Genomic DNA, 27,599 nt, shown 5'->3' on the forward strand with positions numbered 1-27,599 from the left:
GACCACATCATTTCAAAACTGTTATATGTAAGTACTAAAAAGTCATAAGCTTTGAAAAATCTATAAATCATTGGGAACGTGTAAGCACCAATGTGACTTATTTTAACGTATTTCCATTTAATCAAGTTCCCTCCATTTTCTCACCTGATCAACACATCACTATATTTAAAAGAACACATTTGAGACAAGGGATATGGAAGACAAAGACACAGAATCACTACAGTGTGAAAACAGGCCATTTGGCCCAAAAAAGTCCACAGTGACCCTCCAAACAGTATCCCACCCCGAACTATTCCCCTACCCCTATTACTCTACATTTTGCTTAACTAATGCACCTAGTCTATGCATTGCTGAACACTAAGGGCAATTTAGCATGGCCATTTCACCTAACCTGCACATCTTTGGACTATGGGAGGAAACCAGAGTACCTGGAGGAAACCCACACAGACACGGGGAGAATGTGCAAACTCCACACGGACAGTTGTCCGAGGCTGGAATTGAACTTGGGTCCCTGGCATTGTGAGGTAGCAGTGCTTACCACTGAGCCACCGTGCCACACCAATGTAAATAAATATTTCCTCTGGTGGAAATGTTTTAAGGGTTGCTGTTTTTGATCCTTGAAGACAAATGCCGTAAATTACAACAATTTCCCTGACCTCCACTCACGTGATGGACAAAGTCTGCTGGCTGACTTGCAGCCAACTTCACAGGTTTTGCCAATATCTATTTTGCGCTAAACCAGAAATGGAACCAAAAAAACCTAAAGGAGAACATCTATATTGAAAATCTGATTCAAAATAAGAGACTAAAATACAGACCAGCAACAATAAGAATTCAGAACGTTGAAGCCCACTACAGCAAAATCAAAACGCCTTCACACAGTTCAACATTCACACACACAATCTCCCAGATCTACATGGATCAATGTGGCGTTACTAGGTGCTGACTATAATCCTAACTGTATGGATAATCCACACTCTGCAAAACAACACTTTTGCTCAGAAAATTTTATTTCATTGTTAAGGAACAAAGCAACTTCTCTTCATACCTGGGATGAAAGCAGATTGCAATCAATATGTAGGCCTTTTCCAGTCTTCTCTTTCTGAAGCAATCCTGCCATTATAGCTCCATGGCTATACAAGCCTGTGGCTAGATCAGTCATAGCCACTCCAGGTCTTACAGGGTCACCATCCTAATGGAAAAGATGTAAATAAATTAAACTAAATACTTATACTTATGATGAGGAGAAATCTATCAGTTGCTGCTTGTTTCTTTATATGGTTGACATAGTTAAGGGAGCATCATTAGCTAAAATATAAAAATGTTGCCATAAAAATGGTCTGCAAGTGTCAACTATCATAATCAATCGGTCTCCTTGCACTTGTTAGAAGGAAACTGGTTCTGCATTTCATTAGAATGTCGTGGATTTAGGCATCATGTAAAAGATCTTGAAAATTTTCTTTAACATAATTAATTCAAAGTAAATTCTTTGGATCAATGTTGATTGTCAGTATATTACAACTAAAATATTATCTCAATGAATAAAAAAAAACCTTTGGGCAATTCTGATGAATCTTTTGTTTCTTGATTTCATCTCTGTGTTTTTTAACCTACTCTCTCCTTTCCATTCTTCGTGTTTTGCCAGTCCTTGTTGCAGTTTCACATTATCTTGCTGGCCTCTTGGGATTTGGAGGCAGAGTCTGGTGCATTCATGAGGCTTACATCCAGGTGCCCCACTCACTGCCATACTACCTGCACAATACAGTTGACTATAGAAGAGGGCGGTTGGAAGGAGGGCACAATATTAAGTCTATAGGAGACAAAGATGTTGAGGCAATGCAAGAAGGTAGAGAAGCAAGGCAGAAGCGGAAGACATTGGGAAATATCCTTTAAGATAATCAGCTGCAGAGATGTCCCCATACCTCATCTTCATGTTTTCAGACTTTCAGAGGAAAGATTCTGAACAACCATGACCAGACCAGAAAGATGTTTAGATTAAAGTGATGCTGGAAAAGCACAGCAGGTCAGGCAGCATCCAAGGAGCAGGAAAATCGACGTTTTGGGCAAAAGCCCTTCATCAGGAATAGAAGGTGCCTTCAGGGTAGAGAGATAAGTGGTGGTAGTGGGGGGCTGGGGAGAAGGTAGCAAAGAGTACAATGGATGAATGGGGGTGGGGATGGAGGTGATAGGCCAGAGGGGAGGGTTGAGCAGATAGGTGGGAAGGAAGATAGGCAGATAGGACAGGTCATGAAGACAGTGCTGAGCTGGAAGGTTGGAATTAGGGTAAGATGGGGGGAGGGGAAATGAGGAAACTAGTGAAGTCCACATTGATGCCCTGGGGTTGAAGTGTTCCGAGGCGGAAGATGAGGCGTTCTTCCTCCAGGCGTCGGGTGGTGAGGGAGTGGCTGTGGAGGAAGCCCAGGACCTGCATATTGACGGCAGAGCGGAGGGGGAGTTGAAATGTTGGGTCACGGGGCGGTGGAGTTGATTGGTGCGACTGTCCCGGAGATGTTCCCTAAAGCATTCTGTGAGGAGGCATCCAGTCTCCCCAATGTAGAGGGGACCGCATTGGGAATAACGGAAACAATAAATGACACTGGTGGATGTGCAGATGAAACTTTGATGGATGTGGAAAACTCCTTTGGGGCCTTGGATGGAGCTGAGGGAGGAGGTGGGGGCACAGGTCTTGCGAATCCTGCGGTGTCAGGGGAAGGTGCCAGGAGGGGAGGGTGGGTTGTTGGGGGGGTGTGGACCTGACCAGGTAGTCACGGTGGGAATGGTCTTTGCGAAAAGCGGAAAGGGGTGGCGAGGGAAATATATCCCTGGTGGTGGGGTCCATTTGGAGGCGATGGAAATGTCAGCAGATGATGTGGTTTATGTGAAGGTTGGTAGGGTAGAAGGTGAGGACCAGGTGAGTTCTGTCCTTGTTGCGGTTGAAGGGGTGGGGTTTGAGGGCAGAGGTGCGGGATGTGGATGAGATATGTTGGAGGGCATCTTCAACCATGTGGGAAGGAAAATTGCGGTCTCTAAAGAAGGAGGCCATCTGGTGTGTTCTGTGGTAGATCTAGTCCTCCTGGGAGCAGATACAGCAGAGGCAGAGGAATTGGGAATACGGGATGGCATTTTTGCAGGAGGTAGGGTGGGAAGAGGTGTAATCCAGGTAGCTGTGGGAGTCGGTGGGTTTGTAAAAAAAAGTGTCAGTGTCAAGTCGGTCATCATTAATGGAGATGGAGAGGTCCAGGAAGGGGAGGGAGGTGTCAGAGATGGTCCAGGTGAATTTAAGGTCAGGGTGGAATGTGTTGGTGAAGTTGACGACCTGCTCAACTTCCTCGCGGGAGCACGGGGTGGTGCCAATGCAGTCATCAACATAGTGGAGGAAGAGGTGGGGAGTGGTGCCAGTGTAACGACAGAAAATGGACTGTTCTACATAGCTGACAAAGAGACAGGCATAGCTGGGGCCCATACGGGTGCCCATAGCTACCCCTTTGGTCTGGAGGCAGTGGGAGGATTCGAAGGAGAAATTGTTAAGGATGAGGACCAGTTCGGCCAAACGAATGAGAGTGTCAGTGGAAGGGTACTGTTGGGGATGTCGGGAGAGGAAGAACTGGAGGGCTTGGAGGCCCTAGTCATGGCGGATGGAGGTGTAGAGGGATTGGATGTCCATGGTGAAAATGAGGCACTGCGGGCCAGGGAAATGGAAGTCTTGGAGGAGGTGGAGGGCATGGGTGGTGTCTCGAACATATGTGAGGAGTTCCTAGACTGGGGGGATAGGACAGTATTGAGGTAGGTGGAGATGAGTTCGGTGGGGCAGAAGCATGCTGAGACAATGGGTCGGCCGGAGTGGTCAGGCTTGTGGATCTTTGGAAGGAGGTAGAATCGAGCGGTGTGGGGTTCCTGGACTACGAGGTTGGAAGCTGTGGGTGGGAGATCTCCTAAGGTTCTGTATGGTGTGGGAGATGATGGTTTGGTGATGGGGGGGGTGTCATGATCATGGGGGCGGTAGGAGGAAGTGTCTTTGTGTTGGCGTCTGGCTTCAGCGGTGTAGAGGTCAGTGCGCCAATCTACCACTGCACCCCCTTTATCCACTGGCTTGATGGTGAGGTTGGGATTGGAGCAGAATGGAGAGCTGCGCATTGTGAGGGTGAGAGGTTGTATTGCGAGGGGGGGTAGACAGTTTGAGGCAGTTAATGTCTTCTTGGCGGCAGTTGGAAATGAAGAGATCGAGGGCGGGTAATCAGCCAGCACGGGGTGTCTAGGTAGATGGAGTGTGTTGGAGCTGGGTGAAGGGGTCCTTGGAAAGTGGGCATGAGTCCTGATTGTAAAAGTAAGCTCGGAGGCGGCGGAAGAAGTGTTCGACGTCACGGCGTGTATTAAATTCATTGATGCATGGATGGAGATGGACAAAGGTAAGGCCTTTGCTGAGGACTGCTCGTTCGTCCTCAGTGAGGGGGAGGTCTGGAGGGATGGTGTAAACTCGGCAGGGCTGGCAGCAAGGACTTGGGGTAGGTGTGGAGCTGGGAGTGGGGGGCGGAGCCTGTAACTGGAGTGGACCTGGTGGTGGGGGAATTGGGGGTGGAGTCATGAGCAGGGATGGTGTTCCCCTCAGGGTTCTGGGGGGCGGGGATAGCGACAGTGGGTTCTGTCCTAGCAGAGCGCTTTAGGGAACACCTCCTCTCCACATGTCTATGAAAACTTGTCACTGGACACACCTCCACCAATATCACTGATATTTTGTTCCATATACTCACCACTCTCTTTCTGAAAGATTTTCAGCTCAGGTTCCTTTGAAATATTTTCTATTTCACCTTTATTCTATGGATTCTAGTTTTAGACTTCTCCCTCTCTGACCTATCATTCACCATTGTACTCTATGCTACCTTCTCCCCAGCAACCCCCTGCTGCCACCCCCACCCCCACTTACCTCCACCCTGGAGGCTCCCTGCCTCCATTCCTGATGAAGGGTTTTTGCCCGAAATGTTGATTTTCCTGTTCCTTGGATGCTGCCTGACCTGCTGTGCTTCTCCAGCACCACTCTAATCTAAACTCTGGTTTCCAGCATCTGCAGTCCTCACTTCAGACCAGAAAGATCCCAGACAAAAGAAAAGAATCTCCAGTACTTCTTTAAGAAATAATGGGTCAAAAGTAATATAATTCTTATATCTACAGGTCATGTCAGAAATACTATCCAACAGGAAGGACAAATTAAATCTGATTCATAAGCAAGCCATTCTTGGATGGATCACAGTAAACCTTTCCTGTTCGTAACAACAATGCTTAAGATCTTCATACAACACGCTTGAATAGCACCAGCTGCTTACTGCACTGTGGAAGGATGTGTGTTGATGTAACCTAAAGAACACAAAGACAGTGTTATGAGGAGGAATATCAAAGTGCAATCGCAGGTAGATAGGATAATTTGGTATGCTTTCCTTTATTGGTCAGAGCAATGAGTAAAAGAGTTGGGAGGTCATGTTGTGACTATACAGGACATTCATTTGGCCACTTCTGGAATATTGTGTGCAATTCTGTTCTCCCTTCTATATGAAGGATGTTGTGAAACTTGAGATGGTTCAGAAAATATTTACAAGGATGTTGCAGGTTTGGAGGGTTTGAGCTATAGAGAGATGCTGTTTTCCTTGGAGCATCAGAGGTTGAGAGGTGACGTTATAGAAATCTGTAAAATCATGGGGGACATAGATAGGGCAAACAAACAAGGTCTTTTACCTGGGATGGGGGAATCCAGAGCTACAGGACATAGGTTTAGGGTGAGAGGGGCAAAATTTAAAAGGGACCTAAGGGGCAATGTTTTCATGCATGGTGTGTGCATGGAATGAGCTGCCAGAGGAAGTGGTGGAGGCTGGTACAATTTTAACATTTAAAAGGCATCTGGGTAACTATATGAAAAGGAAGGGTTTAGAGAAATATGGGCCAAGTGCTGGTAAATGGGACAAGATTAATTTAGGATATCTGGTCGGCATGGACAAGTCGGACCAAAGGGTCTATTTCCATGCTGTACATCTCTATGACTCTATCAGAGCCACATTTAAGATGGCAAGGAAAAGTAAAGACCATTCAGTTCATTTAGCTTGCTCTATTCTTTAAATCCAACTGTGGGACGTCCTCACTGGCATAGCACCCTCAACATATGAATCAATATGCACCTTTTTCTTTGACTGTATCAAAGATAATTACATCTACTACATTAAACTAGGAGGTCATTTCATCACTTAATGCTATGGAGAGTAGAGACTTCTAAAGTGATACTCACCTTGAATTTTGCTACAAGATATCAGTCTACTAATTATTTCTTTAGCCTGAAGTTATAGTTTTGCTCTATTATTCACCAGTTTCACTTCTGCAATTCCTTTCACAGCTTCTGAAACCCAGATTATACAGTCCATCTCAACACTTCTTGTCAATGCAAACATTCTTTACTCAGACATATCAAGTAGCTCATGTGCAGATGTGATCTTGGATATGCAAAGGGAAGTTGGGCAAGTGACAGTAAAGCCAACACCATTACATATGGAAGGTGGATGAGTCACTGGGGATTACGGATCCCTTGGGAGTTAACTGAGGAAACTGAAGCATTTCCCAGGATTTTATTTTATGATTTATAATTTGTCAGGTGTATTTTACAGTGAGAAAAACAGTAAAATATAGTGAAAAGCTTTTCCACTGTCGCCACGATGTCGTGCCATTTTGAATAATTTCAAAATTTTAAAAAAATGCTTAAAGAGAGCGCATCAGTCTTAAGCCAGTTTATCGTCAATGAAGCCCTGTGCTGCCATTCCTCTTCCACCGTCTTACATCCATCGATACTGGACCCAAACAACATTGAAGTCACCACTCTTCAAGCGCTATCTTTCAGCACTTTGCTGATTCTCCTCCGCCAACACCTTGTCGCCACCTGCACCGGTCCCACCAACATCAGAGTCACATCTCTCACTGCTGGGTCCAGCTCATCGATGTCACATGATGCCCTTCCAGTACCGCATCGCCCCCGCCAGTGCCGGACCCAACCAATGATAAAGCATCTTTTATGACTCGGCCTAGGGTGGCATGGTGGCTCAGTGGCTAACACTGTTGCCTCACAGCACCAGGGTCCCAGATTCAATTCCAGCATTGGGTGACTGTCTGTGTGGAGTTTGCACATTCTCCCAGTGTCTGCATGGGTTTTCTCCGGGTGCTCCGGTTTCATCCCACAGTCCAAAGAGATGGGCAGGACAGGTGAATTGGCCATGCTATATTGCCCATAATGTTAGTCAGAGTGAAATGGGTTTGGGCGGGTTACTCTTCGGAGAGAAAGTGAGGGCTGCAGATGCTGGAGATCAGAGCTGAAAATGTGTTGCTGGAAAAGCGCAGCAGGTCAGGCAGCATCCAAGGAACAGGAGAATCGATGTTTCGGGCATAAGCCCTTCTTCAGGAGGGTCAGTGTGGACTGGTTGGGCCGAAGGGCCTGTTTCCATGCTGTAGGGAATCTAATCTATCTTATTAATGTTGCCTCAGATGTAGCAGCTGCTGATTCCAATACCAGGTCCCATGCTCGCCCCAGAAAAGTAAATAGGGGCTCACCTGCCACTGCCACGAGATCTCCGCTGGGCCAAATCACTGTCGCCACAATTCCCTGAGAATTTACCTCTAACTCTTCCACTCTCCCAACAGGTTACTCGGCTATAACTGTGACACAATGAGTGGGAGTTAATGAGACAATGGTGATATTAAAAATACGTTACACCATACCAGCATAAGACATGCTTGATGGACCAGTTGGACTTCATCTGTCCTTTCTTTTGTACTTCTGGATATAAATGGCCAACTCCTAAGCATATGCAGGTCTGTGCATATAATATTCTTGTGAGGTGACCATGTTAATGAACATCTGCAAGATAGGTTGGTTCTTTCCACTCATTATAGTCTAGCATTGGGGGTGAGCCAAGATCTCTTGCAGCTGAGACTCTGAAGGAAGCAGCTGAGTGTGACAAAGTTGGACAGCAGATATGCCAGAAGATCATGGCTTTGATAGGAACTTGCAAAGTTGTATTGAATGTTTCCCTGCCAGTGAACATGACTTTGAGATGTTAAATATCCAACCATAGCAATGTAACCACAAAGCATATCATCACACATTAGTGACTGAACATCAGGCCCTTTCAATGACCAAATACTGCATTACCAAAACAGGACAGGAATACCTCCATGGAAATGGTATACGTTCATTGACCAATCGTACAGCGTACTTGTACCAGACATGCCAGCCTCAGTGGGAAAAGCGGAACCGCTGGAAGTTTGTAAATGGAAACAGCTTATGTGCAGGTTGGGAAGATATCATGAATAACCTAACATTAACTACATCCGATTAAAACCTGATGCTGTGAAGAGTATTACTGGATTCAAGAAAGAACTTTCTCTCTTCATAGATGCTTCCAGAACTGAGTTTTTCAAGCACTTTCTGTTTTTATTTCAGATATCCAGCATCTGCAGTACTCGACTTTTATTTAATAATTTCCAAAGACTCTTGTTCTTCCAATTCTTGCAATTTAAAGTTTGCATCCTTGTTTAAATGTCTTTTATTCTCTCACTTCAGAGCAGCTCCATAGTGAAAACAGTTCTGAAACCCCAGCAGAAATGTGAACCTGTGACTGAGTTTTTAAAAACATACTTTGGAGTACTGCATACAGTTTTGTTCACCCTATTATAGGGAGGATATTACTAAATTGGAGAGGTTTCATAAAGGATTTACCGGGATGTTGTCGGGACTGGAAAGTTTGAGTTATAAGGATAGGCAGGGACCTTTTTCATTGGAGCGTAGGAGATTGAGGGGAGACTTGGCGGCACGGTAGCACAGTGGTTAGCACTGCTGCTTCACAGCGCCGGAGACCCGGGTTCAATTCCTGCCTCAGGCGACTCTCTGTGTGGAGTTTGCACATTCTCCCCGTGTCTGCGTGGGTTTCCTCCAGGTGCTCCGGTTTCCTCCCACAATCCAAAAATGTGCAGGGGTTAGGTGAATTGGCCATGCTAAATTGCCCGTAGTGTTAGGTGAAGGGGTAAATGTAGGAGAATGGGTCTGGGTGGGTTACGCTTCGGCGGGTCGGTGTGGACTTGTTGGGCCGAAGGGCCTGTTTCCACACTGTAAGTAATCTAATCTAAAAAAACCTCATTAAAGGCATATAAGGTGAATGGCAAAGGTCTTTTCCCTAGTGTAAGTAGTTCAAAACTATGGGGGATATTTTGAAGGTCAGAGCGGAAAGATTTATAACGGACCTGAGTGGCAACTTTTTCACACAGAGGGTAGTTCATGTGTGGAATGAACGGCCAGAGGAAGTGATAAATGCAGATGCAGTTACAATTTTTAAAAGACATTTGGACAGGTACGTGAATAGGAAAGGTCTGAGAGACACAGGCCAAACACAGGCAAGTGTGACTAATCTAGCTTGGGAGACTAAGACAGCACGGATAAGTTTAACTAAAGGGTCTGTTTCTGTGGTGTATGACTCCGTGATCCTATGACTCCATTTTATAGCTCTTGATGGAATCATAAAATGGTGCACCACAGGAGGTCATCCATGCCAAAGAACTATCCAGGTAGACCTCTTTCCTCTTTTCTTACCCATAACTTTAATGAATATTTTGCTTTAAGTATTTATCAAATTTCCTTTTGAAAATCGTTACTGAATCTGCTCCCTTAAGTTTTCAGGCAGTGCATTCCAAATCAAAACAATCCATTCTCTCAAGAAAATTTGTTTCTTCACTGAGCCTCTACTAAATTTCCTCTTAATCTTCTTTGTTCCTTCCAGTTTTAAACAGTTCAAGCTTGGAGGCTATGCCTTCAATTCTCTAAGCCCTAAATTCTGGCCTCTGAAATTACCTCACGAAATATCTCACCATCTCTACCTCTCTCTCTAAAGTCACCGCTTAAAACTCATCTCCTTAAGCAAGCTTTTGGTCAGCTGTTCAAATTTCTCCTCAACTAACGTGGTATCCAATTTTTCTCTATTGAGAGGTTTTAGGGCTCTGGCTATTGGCTTGCATCATCCACTAGTTGGATGCTGAGAGATTATAACTCAAACAAAATAAGCAGTGCTGTGGAACCGTTTATTTTACACGCCTGAGAAGTGTTTAGAGATGTTTTCTCAGATTAAAAGAGGTATATAAATGCTTATTGTTATTGCAGGGGTAGCAGTAGCAGTAATAAGGATAACAACCACTGCATCACCATTCTGACCGCATAACTGAAGTTACTCATCCCTGGTAACAATCGAGCAAATCCTCTCTAAACTCGCTATAAGGCCACATCATATTTCCTGAAGTCTGCTCCTGAGGGTTTAACACAATACTTCAACTGAGAATTATAAAGCAATTTATAAATGAGGTCACGGATTCGTTCACCGAGCTACTGTGTTTTTCTGCAGACGTTTCGTTGCCTCGCTAGGTGAAATAGTCAGTGCATCTTCGATAAAGTGTTGGTGGTCTGTCCCACCTAGTATCGACGTACCTGTTTTTTGTACTTCCACTTCTGTATCTGTATGGTTTGTATATGGGGTCCAATTCAATGTATTTATTGATTAAGTTCTGGTTGGAGTGCCAAGCTTCAAGCAATTCTCTGGAATGTCTCTGTTTTGCCTGTGCTAAGATAGTTATATTGTCCCAGTTGAATTTGGAGTTTTTGAAAAGATTTGTAACTCAGGTTGTGGATGAGGTTGTAGATGTATTCACCGAGCTAGTGTGTTTTTGTGCAGACGTTTTGTTGCCTCGCTAGGTGACATTGTCAGTGTGTCTTTGATAAAGTGTTGGTGGTCTATCCTGCCTGGTTTCTATGTATCTCTGTTTTTTGGTACTTCTGGCTCTGTATCTGAGTGGTTTATCTCCATTTCAATGTATTTCGTGATTGAGTTCTGCTTGGAGTGCCAGGCTTCAAGGAATTCTCTGGTGTGTCTCTATTTTGCCTCTGCTGGGATAGTTACATTGACTTAATTGAATTTATGCCCCTTTTTTGTCTGTGTGGTTGGAAATGAGAGTGTACTAGTCATGTCAGGCAGTGGCAAGTTGATGCTCGTGCATTCATATAGTCAGTTTTCTTCCTGTTTGTCCTATGTAGTGTTTTTCACGGTCCTTGCAGGGTATCTTGTACATAATGTTTGTCTTGTTGGATGTGACTGTCGTGTCTTTAACCTTTGTGACAAGCTGGTGAAAGGTGTTTACTGGTTTGTGGACCCTAGGGGTCTGAGTAGTCAGGTTGTCATTTTTGGTATGTCTTTGTCTCGTCAGGTAGTATTTTCTTCTTTACGTTTGTTGCACAAGTACCAGAGGATCGTGCTCTTTGGGTCCAATTTTGTTTAAATCCCTTGAATAGGTTTTCCTATTCTGCCTTCAGGAGTTCTGGGCAGCTGCAGTGTATCCTTGCCCGTTTAAGTAGTGTCCTAATGCAACTCCATTTGTGGGTGTTGGGGTGGTTGCTGTTATCATTAGTATCTAGTCTGTATGGGTGTTCTTCCTGTACACACTGGTCTGGAGTTCACCAGTAGGTGTGCATTCCACTAATATGTTGCAAAGGGGAGTCTGCTGTTGGTTTCCTCTTCTTCAGTACACTTTATTCCGGTGAGGACGTTACTGATGTGGTTGTGGGCTTCTTCAAGGTGTGTACGTTAATGATGACAAAGGTATCATCTACATACCGGATCCAGAGTTTGGGTTGGATTGTGGGGAGGCTGTCCATTCTAACTGTTGCATTTCTGCTTCTGCTGTCAGTTCTGATATCAGGGACCCCATTGCTGTGCCATTGATTTGTCTGTATACTTGCCCATTGAATGTAAAGTGAGTAATGAGGCATAGGTCTAATAATTTAAGTACGCTGTTCTTGTTGACGTCGTCAGGTGTCCTAGTAACCACTTTGTTCAATAACGTGGCAGTGGTCAATGTCTATAGATGTAAAGAATGCTGTTACATCAAATGAATTCATTATTTCGTCCTCCTCTATTGTGGTATTTCTGATGATGTTAAGGAACTCTTGGAAGAAGTGAAAGGAGTGGTTGGAATATTCTGTCATGCGTTTTAGTCTTGTTTACAGCTCCTTGGCTAACCTGTAGGTAGGCATCCTTGGGAATGATATAATAGGTCTAAGGAGGGCTACTGCTTTGTGAAGCTTAGGTAGTCCGTAGAATCGGGGTGTGTTGTATCCATCGGGTTTCACCTTTTGCAGGTCTGTTTTGTTGATGTCTCCTGTACTGTGTAGTTGCTTTGATGCCATGGTAATCCTATTCTTGAGTTGTGGGGTCAGGTCTATTGCCGCCTATTGGTAAGTAGTAGTATCACTGAGTAGTTTGTTTGCTTTCTCGATGTACGGGTTTCTGTTCAGTATTACTGTCATCCTTCCTTTGTCTACTGGTAGTATAACTATGTTCTTGTCCGTTTTGAGTTTCTCCAGTGCTTTCCTTTCTTCTGTGGGGAGTGTGGTCCAGTTCCCTTTTCTGCTTAGTCAGGGCAGTTGTCTGTCTGATAGTCTGTTGTGTTTCTTAGAATATACATAACAAGACCACAAGAACTCGGAGCAGGAGTTGGCCATCCAGCCGTTCGAGCCTGCTCCACCATCAATAAGATCATGGCTAATCTTTTCGTGGCCTCAGCTTCACTAATCCGCCCTCTCACCATAACCCTTCATTCCTTTACAGTGCAAAAAATGATCTAACTTAGCTTGAAAAACATTTACTGAGGGAGCGTGAATTACTTCACTGGGCAGGGAATTCCAGATTCACAACCCACTGGGTGAAGAAGTTCCTTCTCAATTCAGTCCTAAATCTGCTCCCCCTAATTTTGAGGCTATGCCCTCTTGTCCTAGTTCCACCTGCCAGTGAAAGCATCTTCTCTATTTCTATCCTATCTATTCCCTTCATAATCTTATGTGTCTCGATAAAATCTCCCCTCATTCTTCTAAATTCCAATGAACATAATCGCAGTCTCCTCAGTGTCTCCTCATAAGCCAACCCTCTCAACTCCAGAATCAACCTAATGTACCTCCTCTGCATCCACTCCAGTGCCAGTATATCCTTTCTCAAGTCAGGAGACCAAAACTGTACACAGTACTCCAGGTGTGGCCTCACCAGCACCCTACACAGCAGCAACATTACCTCTTTGCTTTTAATCTGCATCTGCAGACCAACCTTCTGTGATGCATGTGCAAGGATACCCAGGTTTTTCCGCACAACAGCATTCTGCATTTTTTTACCATTCAAGTATTAGTCTTTTTTACTGTTATTTCTATCACATTAATTCACATTGTACTTCATCTGCCTGACCTTTGCCCGCTCACTTACACTATCTATGTCCCTTTACAAAGTTTGACAGTCCTCTGCACATTTTGCTCTACCACTCATCTTAGTGTCATTTGCAAATAGATGGCACAGTGGCTCAGTGATTAGCACTGCTGCCTCACAGTGCCAAGGACCTGGGTTCGATTCCCACCTCAGGCGACTGCCTGTGTGGAGCTTGCACATTCTCCCCGTGTCTGTGTGGGTTTCTTCTGGGTGCTCCAGTTTCCTCCCACAATCCAAAGATGTGCAGGTTAGATGAATTGACCATGCCAAATTGCCCACAGTGTTCAGGGATGTGTAGATTAGATGCCTTAGTCAGGGTAAATATAGGATAGTGAGGTGTGGAAAATGGGTCTGGGTGGGATACTCTTCAGAGGGTTGGTGTGGACTTGTTGGGCCAAAGAGCCTGTTTCCACTCTGTAGGGATACTATTTTATTCTAAACTTTGACACACTATATGTGGTCCCCAACTCCAAATCATCTATATAAATTGTGAATAATTGCAATCCCAACACTGATCCCTGAGGCACACCATTAGTCAATGATTGCCAACCAGAAAAATACTCATTTATCCCCACTCTTTGCTCCCTGTTAATCAATCCTCCGTCCATGCTAATACATTGCCCGAAACGCTGCATCTTTATCTTATCTTTTGCGCAGCACCTTGTCAAATGCCTTTTGAATATCTACTAGGTCCGCATTGTTCACTGTGCTCATAATGTCTCTGTAGAATTCCAGTAGATTAGCTAAGCATGACCTGCCCTTCATGAACCCATGTTGCATCTGCCAAACAAGACAATTTCTAATGAGATGCCTTGCTATTTGTTCCTTGATAATAGACTCGAGTATTTTCCTTCAAGCCTGGCCCTCTAACTGGAACTCAATCAATAAACACATTGAACTGGACCCCATATACAAACCATTCAGGTACAGAACCAGAAGTATCAAAAAAAAAGTCAGAAGCATCTTCATCGAGACTGTTGCGATTCTGTATGGCTTCTCGTGCTGCTAGGAAGCTGTTTTTTTCGTGCATCTTTGTAGTTAAAGCTTAGTCCACTTAAGAGAACAAATTTCTCCGAGTCTGTGACTTTATCCATATCTCTGCATTGTTTGCATCGTTGTTCTGGGAGAGCTTTGATAGTTTTTCCTGTCATGCTTGTCCTTTCTTAGTTCTGGTACTGTGCTGTTGTATGGTGATTGCTTGTTCTAATGCAGTTGTCCATTCCAGGTCGACGGTGTTGGAGCAGAGTTTTTTTTGGCACCAATTTCCTATTCATATTTGTGAAGATGATTGTGGGCAATTGTGATCATAACCCTTAGCACTTTGTGGCCGTTCTGTTCTTTTTGCTTGTTGGTTCCTGATGGGTGGTTTGTATTTTAAACTTGGTGGCAGTATCTATTTCCTGAAGCACTCACGCAGGAAGTACAGTGGTTCACAGGCTGCATTCAGACAGATAGCGTTTGTCTCCCATCGTCGGGCTCGTTTGAGGGTGTTGTGCCAGTAGCTTTTGAAAAGATTTGTAACTCAGATTGTGGATAAGGTCGTAGATTCGTTCACCGAGCTGGTGTGTTTTCTGCAGATGTTTCATCGCCTCGCTAGGTGACATTGTAAGCGCATCTCCGATAAAGTGTTGGCGGTCTGTCTCGCCTGGTGTTTGTGTGTCTCTGTTTTTTAGTACTTCCAGTTCTGTGTCTGTATGGTTTGTATATGAGGTCCAATTCAATGTATTTATTGATTGAGTTCCGGTTGGAGTGCCAGGCTTCAATGAATTCTCTGGCGTGTCTCTGCTTTGCCTGTGCTAGAATGGTTACATTGCCCCTCACAAAAATTTAAGACCTAACATCCACATCCAACAGTACAAACGTAATGTACAAGATACCCTGCAAGGACCGTGAAAAACATTACCTATGACAAACAGGAAGAAAACTAACTATATGAGGGCACGAACATCAACTCGCCACTGCCTGACATGACTAGTACACTCTCTCATTTCCAACTATACAGACAAAAAAGGGATATAAATTCAACTAAGTCAACGTAACCATCTGAGCAGAGGCAAAATAGAGACACGCCAGAGAATTCCTTGAAGTCTGGGACTCCAAGCAGAACTCAATCACGAAATACATTGAAATGGACACAAACCACTCAGATACAGAGCCAGAAGTACCAAAAAACAGAGATACATAGAAACCAGGCAGGATAGACCACCAACACTTTATCAAAGACACACTGACAATGTCACCTAGCGAGGCAACAAAACGTCTGCACAAAAACACACCAGCTCGGCGAATACATCCTCAACCTCATCCACAACTGGAGTTACAAATCTTTTCAAAAACTCCAAATTCATAAATGCTTAGTAGTTTTGTTTTCCTTCTGAACTCCATGCCTTTATTTTACAAAAAAATCCCAAGTTTTTGAGAGGGCTTCTCATAGTCCTGCTATCTTTAAAGATTTAGGGACATGAACCTCAACCTCTCCCTACTCCTGTCCTCCTTTTGAAACAGTACTAAGGAATTTATATTGCTTACCTTCATTTTTCTTATCAAATGTTTTATTTCACATTAATGTTACATTTCAACTGCCATGTATCTGTCCATTTCATTACATTCTAAAGCTTTCCAATGTTGTTCTTGTTGTTTATTACATTGCCGAGTTTCATGTCATCTGTAAACTTTGAAATTATGCCCTGCATACCGAAGTTCAGATCATTATTTTATTCACAATAGTAATCTGAAGAAAACTCTAAGAAACATCACATTCTACAAATAACATTTCATCATTACTCTCAGCTTTCAGTTCACTAGTCAATTTTATTTTTCATGTTGTCACAATTTTTATTGAAGTCATGAACTTTCACTTTTCAACAAGTGGAGTTGTCTGTCAAATAAAACATAGAACAGTACGGCACAGTACAGGCCCTTCGGCCCATGATGTTGTGCCAAGCATTTATCTTAATCTAAGATCAACCTAACCCACACACCCCTCAATTTACTGCTGCCCATGTGCTTGTCCAGCAGTCACTTAAATGTCCCTAATGTCTCTGACTACCAACGCTGGCAGTGTATTCCATGCACCCACCACTTTCTGCGTAAAGAACCTACCTCTGAAATCTCCCCTGTACCTTCCTCCAAATACCTTAAAATTATGATACCTCATGACAGCCATTTCGGCCCTGGGGAAAAGTCCCTGGCTATCTATTCTATCTGTGCCTTTCATTACCTTGTACACCTCTATCAAGACACCTCTCTTCCTTCTTCCCTCCAGTGTGAAAAGCCACAGCTCACTCAACCTCTCTTCATAGGATATGCTGTCCAACCTAGGCAGCATCCTGGTAAATCTCCTCTGCACTCACATCCTTCCTATAACGAGGCAATCAGAACCGGATACAATATTCCAAGTGTGGTCTAAACAGGGTTTTATAGAGCTGCAGCAAAACCTCAACAGTTCTTAAACTCAATCCCCCTGTTAATGAAAGCCAAAACATCATACACCTTCTCAGAAACCCTATCAACTTGGGTTGCAACTCTGAGGGATATATGTACATGGACCTCAAGATCCCACTGCTCCTCCACATTGCCAAGAATCCTGTCCTTAACCTGTATTCAGCATTCAAAATCAACCTTCCAAAATGAATCACTTTGCATTTATCCAGGTTGAACTCCATCTGTCACTTCTCAGCTCAACTCTGCATCCTGTCTTGTGTAACTACAACAGCCCTCAATAGTATCTACAACACTGCTGACCTTTGTGTCATCAGCAAACTTACTAACCTACCCCTCCACTTCTTCATCCAAGCCATTTATGAAAACTTCAAAGGGCAGAGGCCCAAGAACAGATCCCTGCGGGATACCACTGGTCACCAACCTCTAGGCAGAATACTTTCCATCTACCACCACTCGCTGTCTTCTTTCAGCCAGCCAATTCGGTATCCAGACGGCCAGGTTTCCCTGTAGCCCATGCCTCCTAACTTTCTGAATGAGCCTACCATGGAGAACCTTATCAAATGCTTTACTGAAATCCATATGCACCACATCCATTGCTCAATGTTCGTCAACTTGCGTCGTCATATCCTCAAAGAACTCTAAGGCTTGTGAGGCATGACTTGCTCCTCAAAAAACCATGCTGACTATCTTTAATCAAACTATGTTTTTCCAAATAGTCATACGTCCTATCTCACAGAATCCTTTCCAGTACCTTGCTTACCACAGACGTAAGACTGACTGGTCTGTAATTCCCAGGGATTTCCCTACTCCCTTTCTTGAACAGAGGAACAACATTCGCCTCGCTCCAATCATCCGGTACTACTCCTGTGGAGAGTGAGGATACAAAGATCATCACTAGAGGCACAGCACTCTCATTCCTCGTTTCCCATAGTAACCTTGGATATATCTGGTCTGGCCCTGGTGATCCTCCCGAGAATTTCCAGCATATCCATTTTCTTAAAATCAATCTTTTCAAGCCTATTAACCTGGTCCACTGTGTTCTCACTATCAACAGCATACCTCTCTTGTGAATACTGAAGTTTTAAAAAAACTCATTTAGGGCCTCCCCTATCTCTTTAGACTCCAGGCACAAGTTCCCTTCACTATCTATGATCAGCCCTACCCTCTCTCTGATCATTCAAGTGCCTTTTTAAAATCCACTTAAATAATATCAAGCACACTATTATTACAGATAATTATTAATGCTTTCTGTTGCAAATGACTTGCCCAAATTAGTTAAACCATTTCCCTTTAATGAATTAGCACTTCCCATCATGTATTACCTTTCCAAATGTCAATTTATTTTGGCCTGGATTATAATTAAGCATTTCTTCCTTGTTTTTGAACAAGGCTGTAACATGTAAAGATCTAGTATTAATCCTATATCCAAGGAGAAATAAACTGAAGAGAGAGTTTAAAACATAGCCAACTTATAAAGTCTCACATTTGTAACAGAACGAAAAATGAAGCTGACAGGGGAGTGTAGCAAAGGGTGAGGAAGGTCAATGGTATATTGGCCTTATTGCAAGAAGTATGGAGCATAAATGTTAGAAAGTCTTTCTGCAATCAAGTCCAGTCTCTGCATCAAAAGAAGGATATACCAACCTTACAGTAGGCATAACAAAGTTTCACTAGACTGATCTATGGGACAGAGAGCTGCCTTTGAAGAGAATTGGAATAAGATGGGCCTACATTTGGTCAAGTTTAGAAGAATGTGAAATGATCACGCTGATGCATACAAGATTCTGAGACATCACAACAAAGTAGATGCGAAGAGAGTTCTATCCCTGGCTGGTCAGTCTAGAACTAGGGAGCAGAGTCTCAAGATAAAGGAATAGCCATTTCAGACTGAAATGTTGAGAAATTTCTTAACTTACAAAAGTTGTGAATCATCAAATTTCTCCAATTTTGAAAACATATCCCTTCACAATTTGCTACTACTCTAATTTTACTTGAAATGGAAGGCCTTCAGCTAGAAGAGTGGCTACAATGGAATGCACTCTCTCATCACCTCTTCTCTCCTTCAAAATTATCTCTTCAATTATGTCTTTCATCATCACAAATTTATATTCCTATTTTTCTACCTTAAAGGTGCCTTAAATAAATGCAATTGTCACATACAGGTAAAATCAGGTTGTGCTTTTCATGCTAGTTATTCTAGGATCCTCTGTATCAATTAATTCAGGAATTGTCTATAAAGTTTGTCTAAAGTCAGACATAAATTTATGCTATGCAATGCACCATCTAGTGTGTTTTTTTTTAACTAGGTCGCCATCTGAAATGCAAATATAGTGCATTCATTAGTGTGACATTGGGCGACTTTACAAATAGAAATGTAACTGACTAAATTTTTCACTGAGGTTCAATCCAACAATTTGCACATTTTAATGATTCTAATTAAATCAATTTCTTTTAAATGCCATGTTGTTAGTTAATGCTCAGTGCTTATATGCAAATTGTAATGTTCCTGCCAATAGGCAGTGAACTCATTGATGGACTTTGTCAGAAACATACAGAGATTACGTTGGGATGATAGAAAGAGTGCACAAACCTCCAAACACCTCAACCCTTCAAGCACCATCTCCATATATGTGGCAGAGTCTTATAATCATGTTCTGGACTTACCAGTTATTTTAGCACTTATCAAATCAGATAGAAGCTAGGCACCTTCAATCCCAAGGGACTGCTTAATATAAAGATAGCACAAGGCTGCTCGATCATTCGAGAGATGTTTCATCTCAGGGTTATCACACCTCAGACGAGGGGAGATTTTGCGAAAGACAGTCCTTCATGCTAACCTCAGCCAGGGTGGGAATTTAACCCAATACTCTGTATTCCAAACCAGCTATTGAGCCAACTGAACTAACCAGGTCCCCTTCTGCTTAAGAAGACATTATATTAATCAAAGATATGGCCTTTTTCTTGGATAAAAGCAAATTACTGCGGATGCTGGAATCTGAAACCAAAAAAGAGAAAATGCTAGAAAATCTCAGCAAGTCTGGCAGCATCTGTAAGGAGAGAAAAGAGCTGACGTTTCAAGTCTAACTGACAAAGGGTTGAATGACACAGCAGGCTTGACAAGTCAAATTGCTTACTTCTGCTGTTACCTTCTGTTTCTATGTTATAATGATGGGAAATTAACTCTTTCTCTCCACAGACACTGCCTAACTTGCTGAGAATTCCCAATATTTACTGTATTTATTCCTTGAATGTGTTGCTGCCTTCCAAATTCAAGTCAGTATTTCTCAAAACTTCATGTTTCTTCAATCAAGTTTCTTCCCTTGTCACGGTACACAGAAACATAGCTCTTATCAAAGTCTCAAATAACATATTATGTGACTGTGGCCATATTCTCTCTTATTCTTCTCATTTGTCTGCAGCCGCTGACATGGTTGATCACAAGAACATCTTTCATCAAGGATATAATTGAGCAGCTGCACAGCACTTGGAGGGAGGTGGATGAACAATCAGAGGTCAAGGTCTATATCAAAATCAAGAATATAGGTAGAAAGAGGAATGAGGCTTTGCAGGCAGATTATAAGGGGATATCAAGGAGACAAGCAATAAATACCTCAAATGTGGCAATCTCTAGATTTTTCCTTGGTGCTCATGTTATAGAGTATTGAAATAAGATGACAGAGCAGATGAGCGCATGGCTCAAGAGACCTTCTGACTGTAGGCTATTGGGACTTCCTGGTTCTGGGAAAGGAAGGATTTATTCAAACTGCTTGTGCTGCATCTCAACAAAGCTGGGATCAACGTCCTTGTGCAGCAGTTTGCTCATGCTGTCAGAATGGATTTTAAATAACTGGGCTGGGAACAAAGATACAACATTAAAAATGAGAAACAAGATCTAGACGGATAGCACTAGAGGCAAGAAATAGTAACACATTAGGTTGGGTCAGACTAAAAGGAAAATCAATGTATAAATCAAGTTCACAGCAAACATGTGATTGATTTTCTTTTGTACTACTACCCAGAATAAAACAAACATTCACTATTCTTCTTTCATTTACTGAAAATAATGTGTTTGGAATAAAACAAATGGCAAGCACTGGTTAACATCTAAGGTATCATCTGGAATTAGGACTATATTCCTTAATCGCAATCAGAGAGACACACAATACAAAAGACAACAGTCTATGCACAGAGCATATTTTGTAAAAATGGGCAAAGCACTCTATTGGTCGAGAGACTAAAACAAAGGATAGGCCTCATTGACTTCTCACGCACCGCTGCATTTCTTGTCAACCAAATGGAATACAGCCATGGACTGATGCATGATCTTCTTTGGACTGAAATCAAACTGGATCCAAGTGTTTAGGAAGTTGTCACAGTTCAGCCTTTGTAAGGTGGCTATAAAAACTGATATTTATTAGGTTCCCAGAAACTTCTGCTGCGAGAGATAGGAAGAATTCCTTACAGCTCCAAGGGTTTCTTTCTCGCTATCTATTTAGATCCATAAAAACAAAAACTGAAGTCGAGAAAGAGTTGCAAGATAACCATCAGCATTGATACCCCCTTAGTCTTTTCAAAGCCAGGTTTTCCAGCAGTTAGGAAGCATATTTCCATCTCTTTTCTACCTAAAACCTCAAGCTTGTTTTTTTCCCCAAAGTCACCTGACTTTCTGGAGACAGCAGATAAGCTATAACACAAAAAAGCTGCTCATTTCATTTCCAAGAGCCACATGGTAAAAACCCTTTTCAATCCAAACAATGTCCCAGCAGTTCTATACTTTCCAGTTTTTCACTTAGTCTATAAATATAGATATGTATTACCAACAAGATTGTCTGATGGACTGAATTATTAGAATTTGAAATGCACTGCCTGACAAAGCAAAGGAGCCAGATCAAATTTTGACTTCTAAAATAACTAATAGACATCTGAGAATAGAAAAATTGTATGGATTATGGGGAAAGGACAGAGGAGTTGTGTTAGTTGAGTTTCTCTCAGGCATATCCAGAGAATCACCTCAAGAGGCTTTACTTCTTCTTCTTGAATTTAGGTGTTCTCCAAAGATCAATCCTATTTCTCATCTACTTACAAGCCTTGGTGAGATCAATGTTATCATAAGCTGGGTGTCATCAGTGTTCATTTTTAACTCTTAAATATCATCTAATACACATGGCTTTGTTAGCTCTGGAATTGGTTAACAAATACACTCACACTTCACTCTCCATTATTTTAAGCTCATCTGAAATTCTGCTGCCTGTGTCCTAAAACATACCAAATTCTATTCAGAAATCCCCACTGTGTTTATTGACTTATACTGGCTCTCAACGAAGTAATGCCTGGTTTTCAAAATTCTCACCCCTGTTCTCAAATGTCCTTTGCCTTTCCTGCCTTTGTAATGTCCTCCAGCCCAATAACCTTAAAAGTTATTTGGCCTCCAAGGCTAGCCCCTTCTTGCACATTGCTTATATTAATTACTCCATAATTGCCGGTTCTGCTTTAAACTCTTCAAGCCCTAAATTCTGGAATTACCATACTAAAACTTCTGCCTCACTTTCCTCCTGTAAGATACTCCTTGCTGAGCAGGTTACTGATCATCAGTCTCTTACTCGACTTGATACCAAATGTTGTTTGATAACGATCCTTTGAACGCCCTTAGGACATTTTACTAATTAAAAGCATTCTATAAATGCAAGTTGCTCATGTTACAACATAACAAGCAATAGAATCCCTACAGTGTGGAAGCAGGGCCTTTGGCCAAACAAGTCCACAACAACTCTCCGAAGAGTATCCCACCCAAACCCATTCCCCATTACTCTACATTTACCCCTGACTAAAGCACCTAACCTACACATCGCTGAACAATTTAGCATAGCCAATTCACCTAAACTTATCAACTTTGGATTGTAGAAGGAAACCGGAGCAGCTGGAGGAAACCTAAGCAGGCACGGGGAGAATGTGCAAACTCCACACAGTTGCCTGAGCTTGGAATCGAACCTGGGTCTGGCTGTGAGGCAGCAGTGCTAACCACTGAGCCATTGTGCCGCCCCTAAAAAGTAATGATAGTGCTGAGTGAGACGTGCAACCATCCATTTAGCAGTTTTACGTTTTATCTTATCTTAAACTCCTGAATGACATGTGATGTGAACGTAACAAGATAAACCTTCCTTTTTTGTCCTTCTTAACCTCTCTGCAGCATTAATCATGGTTGACCTTATTGTCCTCCCCAGTACCTATCCCGTTGGCTTGGACTGCTCTTACATTATTCCATTCTCATCTAACTAGCATTAAAGACACAAATCTCCCTCCTTTGTTTTACTCCTTTAAGATACTTCTTAAGCTTTACTTCATTAGCTATGTCTGACCTAATATCTTCATTGTGGTTCAGTGTCACATTTGTCTTTATAATGTTCATGCAAAAATAATGGAGCTTTTCCTTATATTTAAGATGCAATATAAATTCAAGCTTTTATTGCTACTGGAGACTTGTGTTGAACAATGGCAAAAGAAGGCATGGTAAAAGAAGAAACCAAGGGAACTGCAAATGCTTGACACATGTTGGTACAAATTATAAAATGGATAAGCAGCCAATTTTCAAAGGAAATTTGTTGCAAAATAATCAATAAATTTAAGGTTAAAATTTTTCCCAGATATTGGAAGCTCCTCAGGAAGGAAGAGCAAGTTGTCACTGATTGAACCAGTGTTGGTCTGGAGTGGAAAAGTTAAAAATCACAACACCAGATTATAATCCAACAGATTTATTTGGTTTGGAGATGCCGGTGTTGGACTGAGGTGTACAAAGTTAAAAATCACACAACACCAGGTTATAGTCCAACAGGTTTAATTGGAAGCACATTAGTTTTCGGAGCGCCACTCCTTCATCAGGTGGTTGTGGGCCACCTGATGAAGGGGCAGCGTTCTGAAAGCTAGTCATAGAGATGTACAGCATGGAAACAGACCAACCTGTCCATGCCAACCAGATATCCCAACCCAATCTAGTCCCACCTGCCAGCATCTGGTCCATATCCCTCCAAACCCTTCCTATTCATATACCCATTCAAATGCCTTTTAAATGTTGCAATTGTTCCAGCCTCCACCACATCCTCTGGCAGCTCATTCCATACACATACCACTCTCTACGTGAAAAAGTTGCCTCTTCGGTCTCTTTTATATCTTTTCCCTCTCACCCTCAACCTATGTCCTCTAGTTCTGGACTCCCCGACCCCAGGGAAAAGACTTTGTCTATTTATCCTATCCATGCCCCTCATAATTTTGTAAACCTCTATAAGGTCACCCCTCAGCCTCCGACGCTCCAGAGAAAACAGTCCCAGCCTGTTCAGCCTCTCCCTGTAGCTCAAATCCTCCAACCATGGCAACATCCTTGTAAATTAGTGCTTCCAATTAAATCTGTTGGATTATAACCTGGGGTTGAGAGATTTTTAATTAGGTTTATTTGGAAGTACGAGCTTTTGGAGTGCTGCTTCTTTATCAGTTAACTAGTGGGGCATGATGATAAGATACAAAATTTATAGCAAAAGACCACAGTGTCATGCAATTATAACAATATATTGAATAAACCTTGATTGCTGTAAAGCCTTTTATCTTTTAGAATGGGTTTCAGGTTTCGGCCCATTTATATGTAAATCTCACAACTTCTTTCCAATCACATTCTCGAGCTAACTTAAGGTTTTATATATAAAAAAACAAGGTGACATCTCAGCTCAGACAATGTATTAAAGGTGTGAGGTTAGAGTCTGTCTGTATCCCAATCTTGAGTCAGACTGGTTCTATTTGCAAAATAGGAATTGAGAGAATGTTAAATGGATTCATTGCCTGCAGATTGTGCACTTTTTGAACAAAAGTGGAATGTACCTGCAAATACAATTCTGCAAGTGCAAATACAGCCCATAGGGTTGTGTGCGCGCGCGTGTGCGTGCGTGCACGTGAGGGGGAGAGATTGTGAGCATGCGTGCATGTGAGTATGTGCTTGAGTGACAGTGCGCATGAGTGTGTGTGCTTGCGTAAGCATTATTTGTATTTGCAGTTAACATTCTATTTTTGCTCAAAAAGCATACAACCTGCAGGCAATCAATCCATACAATGTTATATAAATTCTTACTTTGGAAACAGAACCAGTCTCACTCAAGATCGGGATACAGACAGCCTCTAACCTTATACCTTCAATACATTGTCTAAGTTGAGATGTCATTTTTTTTTAATAGAAAATCTTAAGTTATCTCGAGAATGTGACTTAAAAGTAGTTCTGGGATTTACGTAATAATGAGCCAAAACCTGCAACCCATTCTAAAAGATGAAAGACTTAACAGCAGTCTAGGTTTATTCAATGTATTGTTTTAATTGCGTGACACTGTGACCTTTGCTACAAATTCTGTGTTCTTTGATCCTGCCCCACTAATTACCTGATGAAGGAGCAGCACTCTGAAAGCTAGTACTTCCAAATAAACCTGTTGGACTATAATCTGGTGTTGACAGTGTAGTGCTGGAAAAGCACAGCAGGTCAGGCAGCATCTGAGGAGCAGGAGAGTTGATGTTTCGGGCATCAGCCCTTCATTAGGGATCAAACACGCAATGAAGGGCTTATTCCTGAAATGTTAATCCCCCTGCTCCTCAGATGCTGCCTGACCTACTGTGCTTTTCCAGCACCACACTTTTTGACTCTGATCTCCAGCATCTGGAGTCCTCATTTTCTCCTATAACCTGGTATTCGCTGATTTAAGACATGGAGATGAATTCCACAAAGTGCTCGATTTCTCCACTTGCCTAAAACTTCAGGTGGTGAAGAAGGAATCCAGTAATGGAAACATCATCTGCTTCACAGGCGTTTGACAAGCATTTGATTGTTAATAACTGCAGACGGTACAGCCTGATGCAGATAGAAGGCAGGCCTGCCTCAAACAGCTGCTAACCAACTTTGGGGTAGAGGTGTGTGGCACTGGATCAATATCTGAGGAAGTGACTGCGAGTCGCACTGGTCATCAAGCTGGCAGGTCACAACAAGGTGATGATGGGCTTGGAGACAGCAGAGCCTTAAAGCTCAAGGAACCTTGAAGAGCATTCCCTGCCCTCACGCATCACCAACCCATGCAGAAAAAAAATGTCATGGGAAGGGTTTCTCCTGCCACTGGTTAAATCCTAGTGGCAGGGTGATGAGGCACTTTAAAAGGCATTGTCCACATAAGAAGGTAATTTGACCATTTGATTCCATTCCCTATGTTGGTATGATTCCTATGGGGCACAGTGGCAGGCAGGCAGGGAGGGGAGCAGGAATGCCACCTACTGGATTAAATGAGTACCCCTCACGCCACCTTTAAGCCCATCATCAAGGGAAGAATTAAATGGAGTAATGATAAAAGGCTTACACTTATAAATAAAGGGAGGAAATTTCCAGGGAAAGGCAATGTTTTCAGAAAGGATAGGACTAACTTCAGTCAGTTCTAAATGAGGATTTCATAGTACAGAGTATAGATAAAGGAGTGTCGGTGGCAGTAGCAACAATCAATGACAACCATAACAAGGATTAAGGTAGCATGTACAGGATCCATTATAGTGCTTCTGAAATAATGTTAGAAATGTAAGTAGTAAAATACTGAGACCACATACTAAATACTATCTCTAGTAGTTAACAAAGCAATAATGATGGATCAGAAGTTCAATTGAAAGATTACATGGAATCTTTAAAAAATGGTTTGAAGTCAGAGTGTAGTTGCATTTGTAAAAGTTAGGGAACATGTTGGCCAATATCACACAAGTAAAGCTGTTTAGGTGCAAATAGGGCACGAGGTTAACCTAAGGTTTAGTCTTGGCTTGTTGACACGAAGGGAAAGAAGTGGAACAAGCAAAAGAACCACTGCCAATAAACTAGAACAATAAGTGTCAAAGGAACAGATTTTAACAACTAAGGACAAGCCAGGGAACTGTACACCGGTGAGCCTGACATCGATGGCGGACAAGTTGTTGGAAGGAATCCTGGGGGACAGGATTTACACGTATTTGGAAAGGCAAGGACTAATTAGGGATAGTCAGCATGGCTTTGTGCATGGGAAATCATGTCTCACAAACTTGGTTAAGTTTTTTTGAAAAAGTAACAAACAGGATTGAGGATGGCAGAGGGATGGACGTGATCTATATGGACTTCAGTAAGGTGTTCGACAGGGTTCCCTGTGAGAGACTAGTTCGCAAGGTTAGATCTCAAGGAATACAGGAAGAACTATACAATTCGATACAGAACAGGCTCAAAGGTAGAAGACAGAGGGTGGTTGTGAAGGGTTGTTTTTCACACTGGAGGTGTGAGACCAGTGGAGTGCCACAAGGATTGGTGCTGGGTCCATTACTTTTCGTTATTTAAAGAAATTATTTGGATATGAACATAGGAGGTATAGTTAGTAAGTTTGCAGATGACACCAAAATTGGAGGTTACCTCAGATTATAATGGGATCTTGATCAGATGGACCAATGGGCTGAGAAGTGGCAGATGGAATCTAATTCAGTTAAATGCAAGGTGCTACATTTTGAGAAAGCAAATCTTTGCAGGACTTGTACATTTAATGGTAAGGTCCTAGGGAGTGTTGCTGAACATTCTTTTTCTGAAGGGGTTCAGAAAAGATTTACAAGGACGTTGCCAAGTTTGGAGGATTTGAGGTATAGGGAGAGGCCGAATAGCCTGGGGCTATCCCTGAGCATCGAATGCTGAGGGGTGACCTCATAGAGGTTTATAAAATAATGAGGGGCATGAGTAGGGTCTCCCCTCTACATTGGGGAGACTAGACTCCTTCTCACAGAGCGCTTTAGAGAACATCTCCGGGATACCTGCACCAATCAACCCCACCGCCCCGT

General features: G+C 42.6%; 1 protein-coding gene across 7 annotated transcripts in view; it reads right to left on the reverse strand.

The window, feature by feature from the left end:
• The window catches only part of sugct (succinyl-CoA:glutarate-CoA transferase), a 438,232-nt gene that overhangs the window by 365,855 nt on the left and 44,778 nt on the right, over nt 1–27,599 (reverse strand). For all 7 annotated transcript variants that reach the window (XR_006311489.1, XR_006311490.1, XM_043688917.1 and 4 more), the window contains exon 7: nt 1,049–1,192. Coding sequence is in view for 5 of the 7 variants with exons in the window: in XM_043688917.1 (XP_043544852.1) it covers nt 1,049–1,192 (144 nt within the window). In the remaining 2 variants the exon portion in view is untranslated. The remainder of the gene's footprint in view (nt 1–1,048; nt 1,193–27,599) is intronic.

Source organism: Chiloscyllium plagiosum, chromosome 4, assembly GCF_004010195.1.
Source record: "Chiloscyllium plagiosum isolate BGI_BamShark_2017 chromosome 4, ASM401019v2, whole genome shotgun sequence".
NCBI lineage: Eukaryota > Metazoa > Chordata > Chondrichthyes > Orectolobiformes > Hemiscylliidae > Chiloscyllium > Chiloscyllium plagiosum.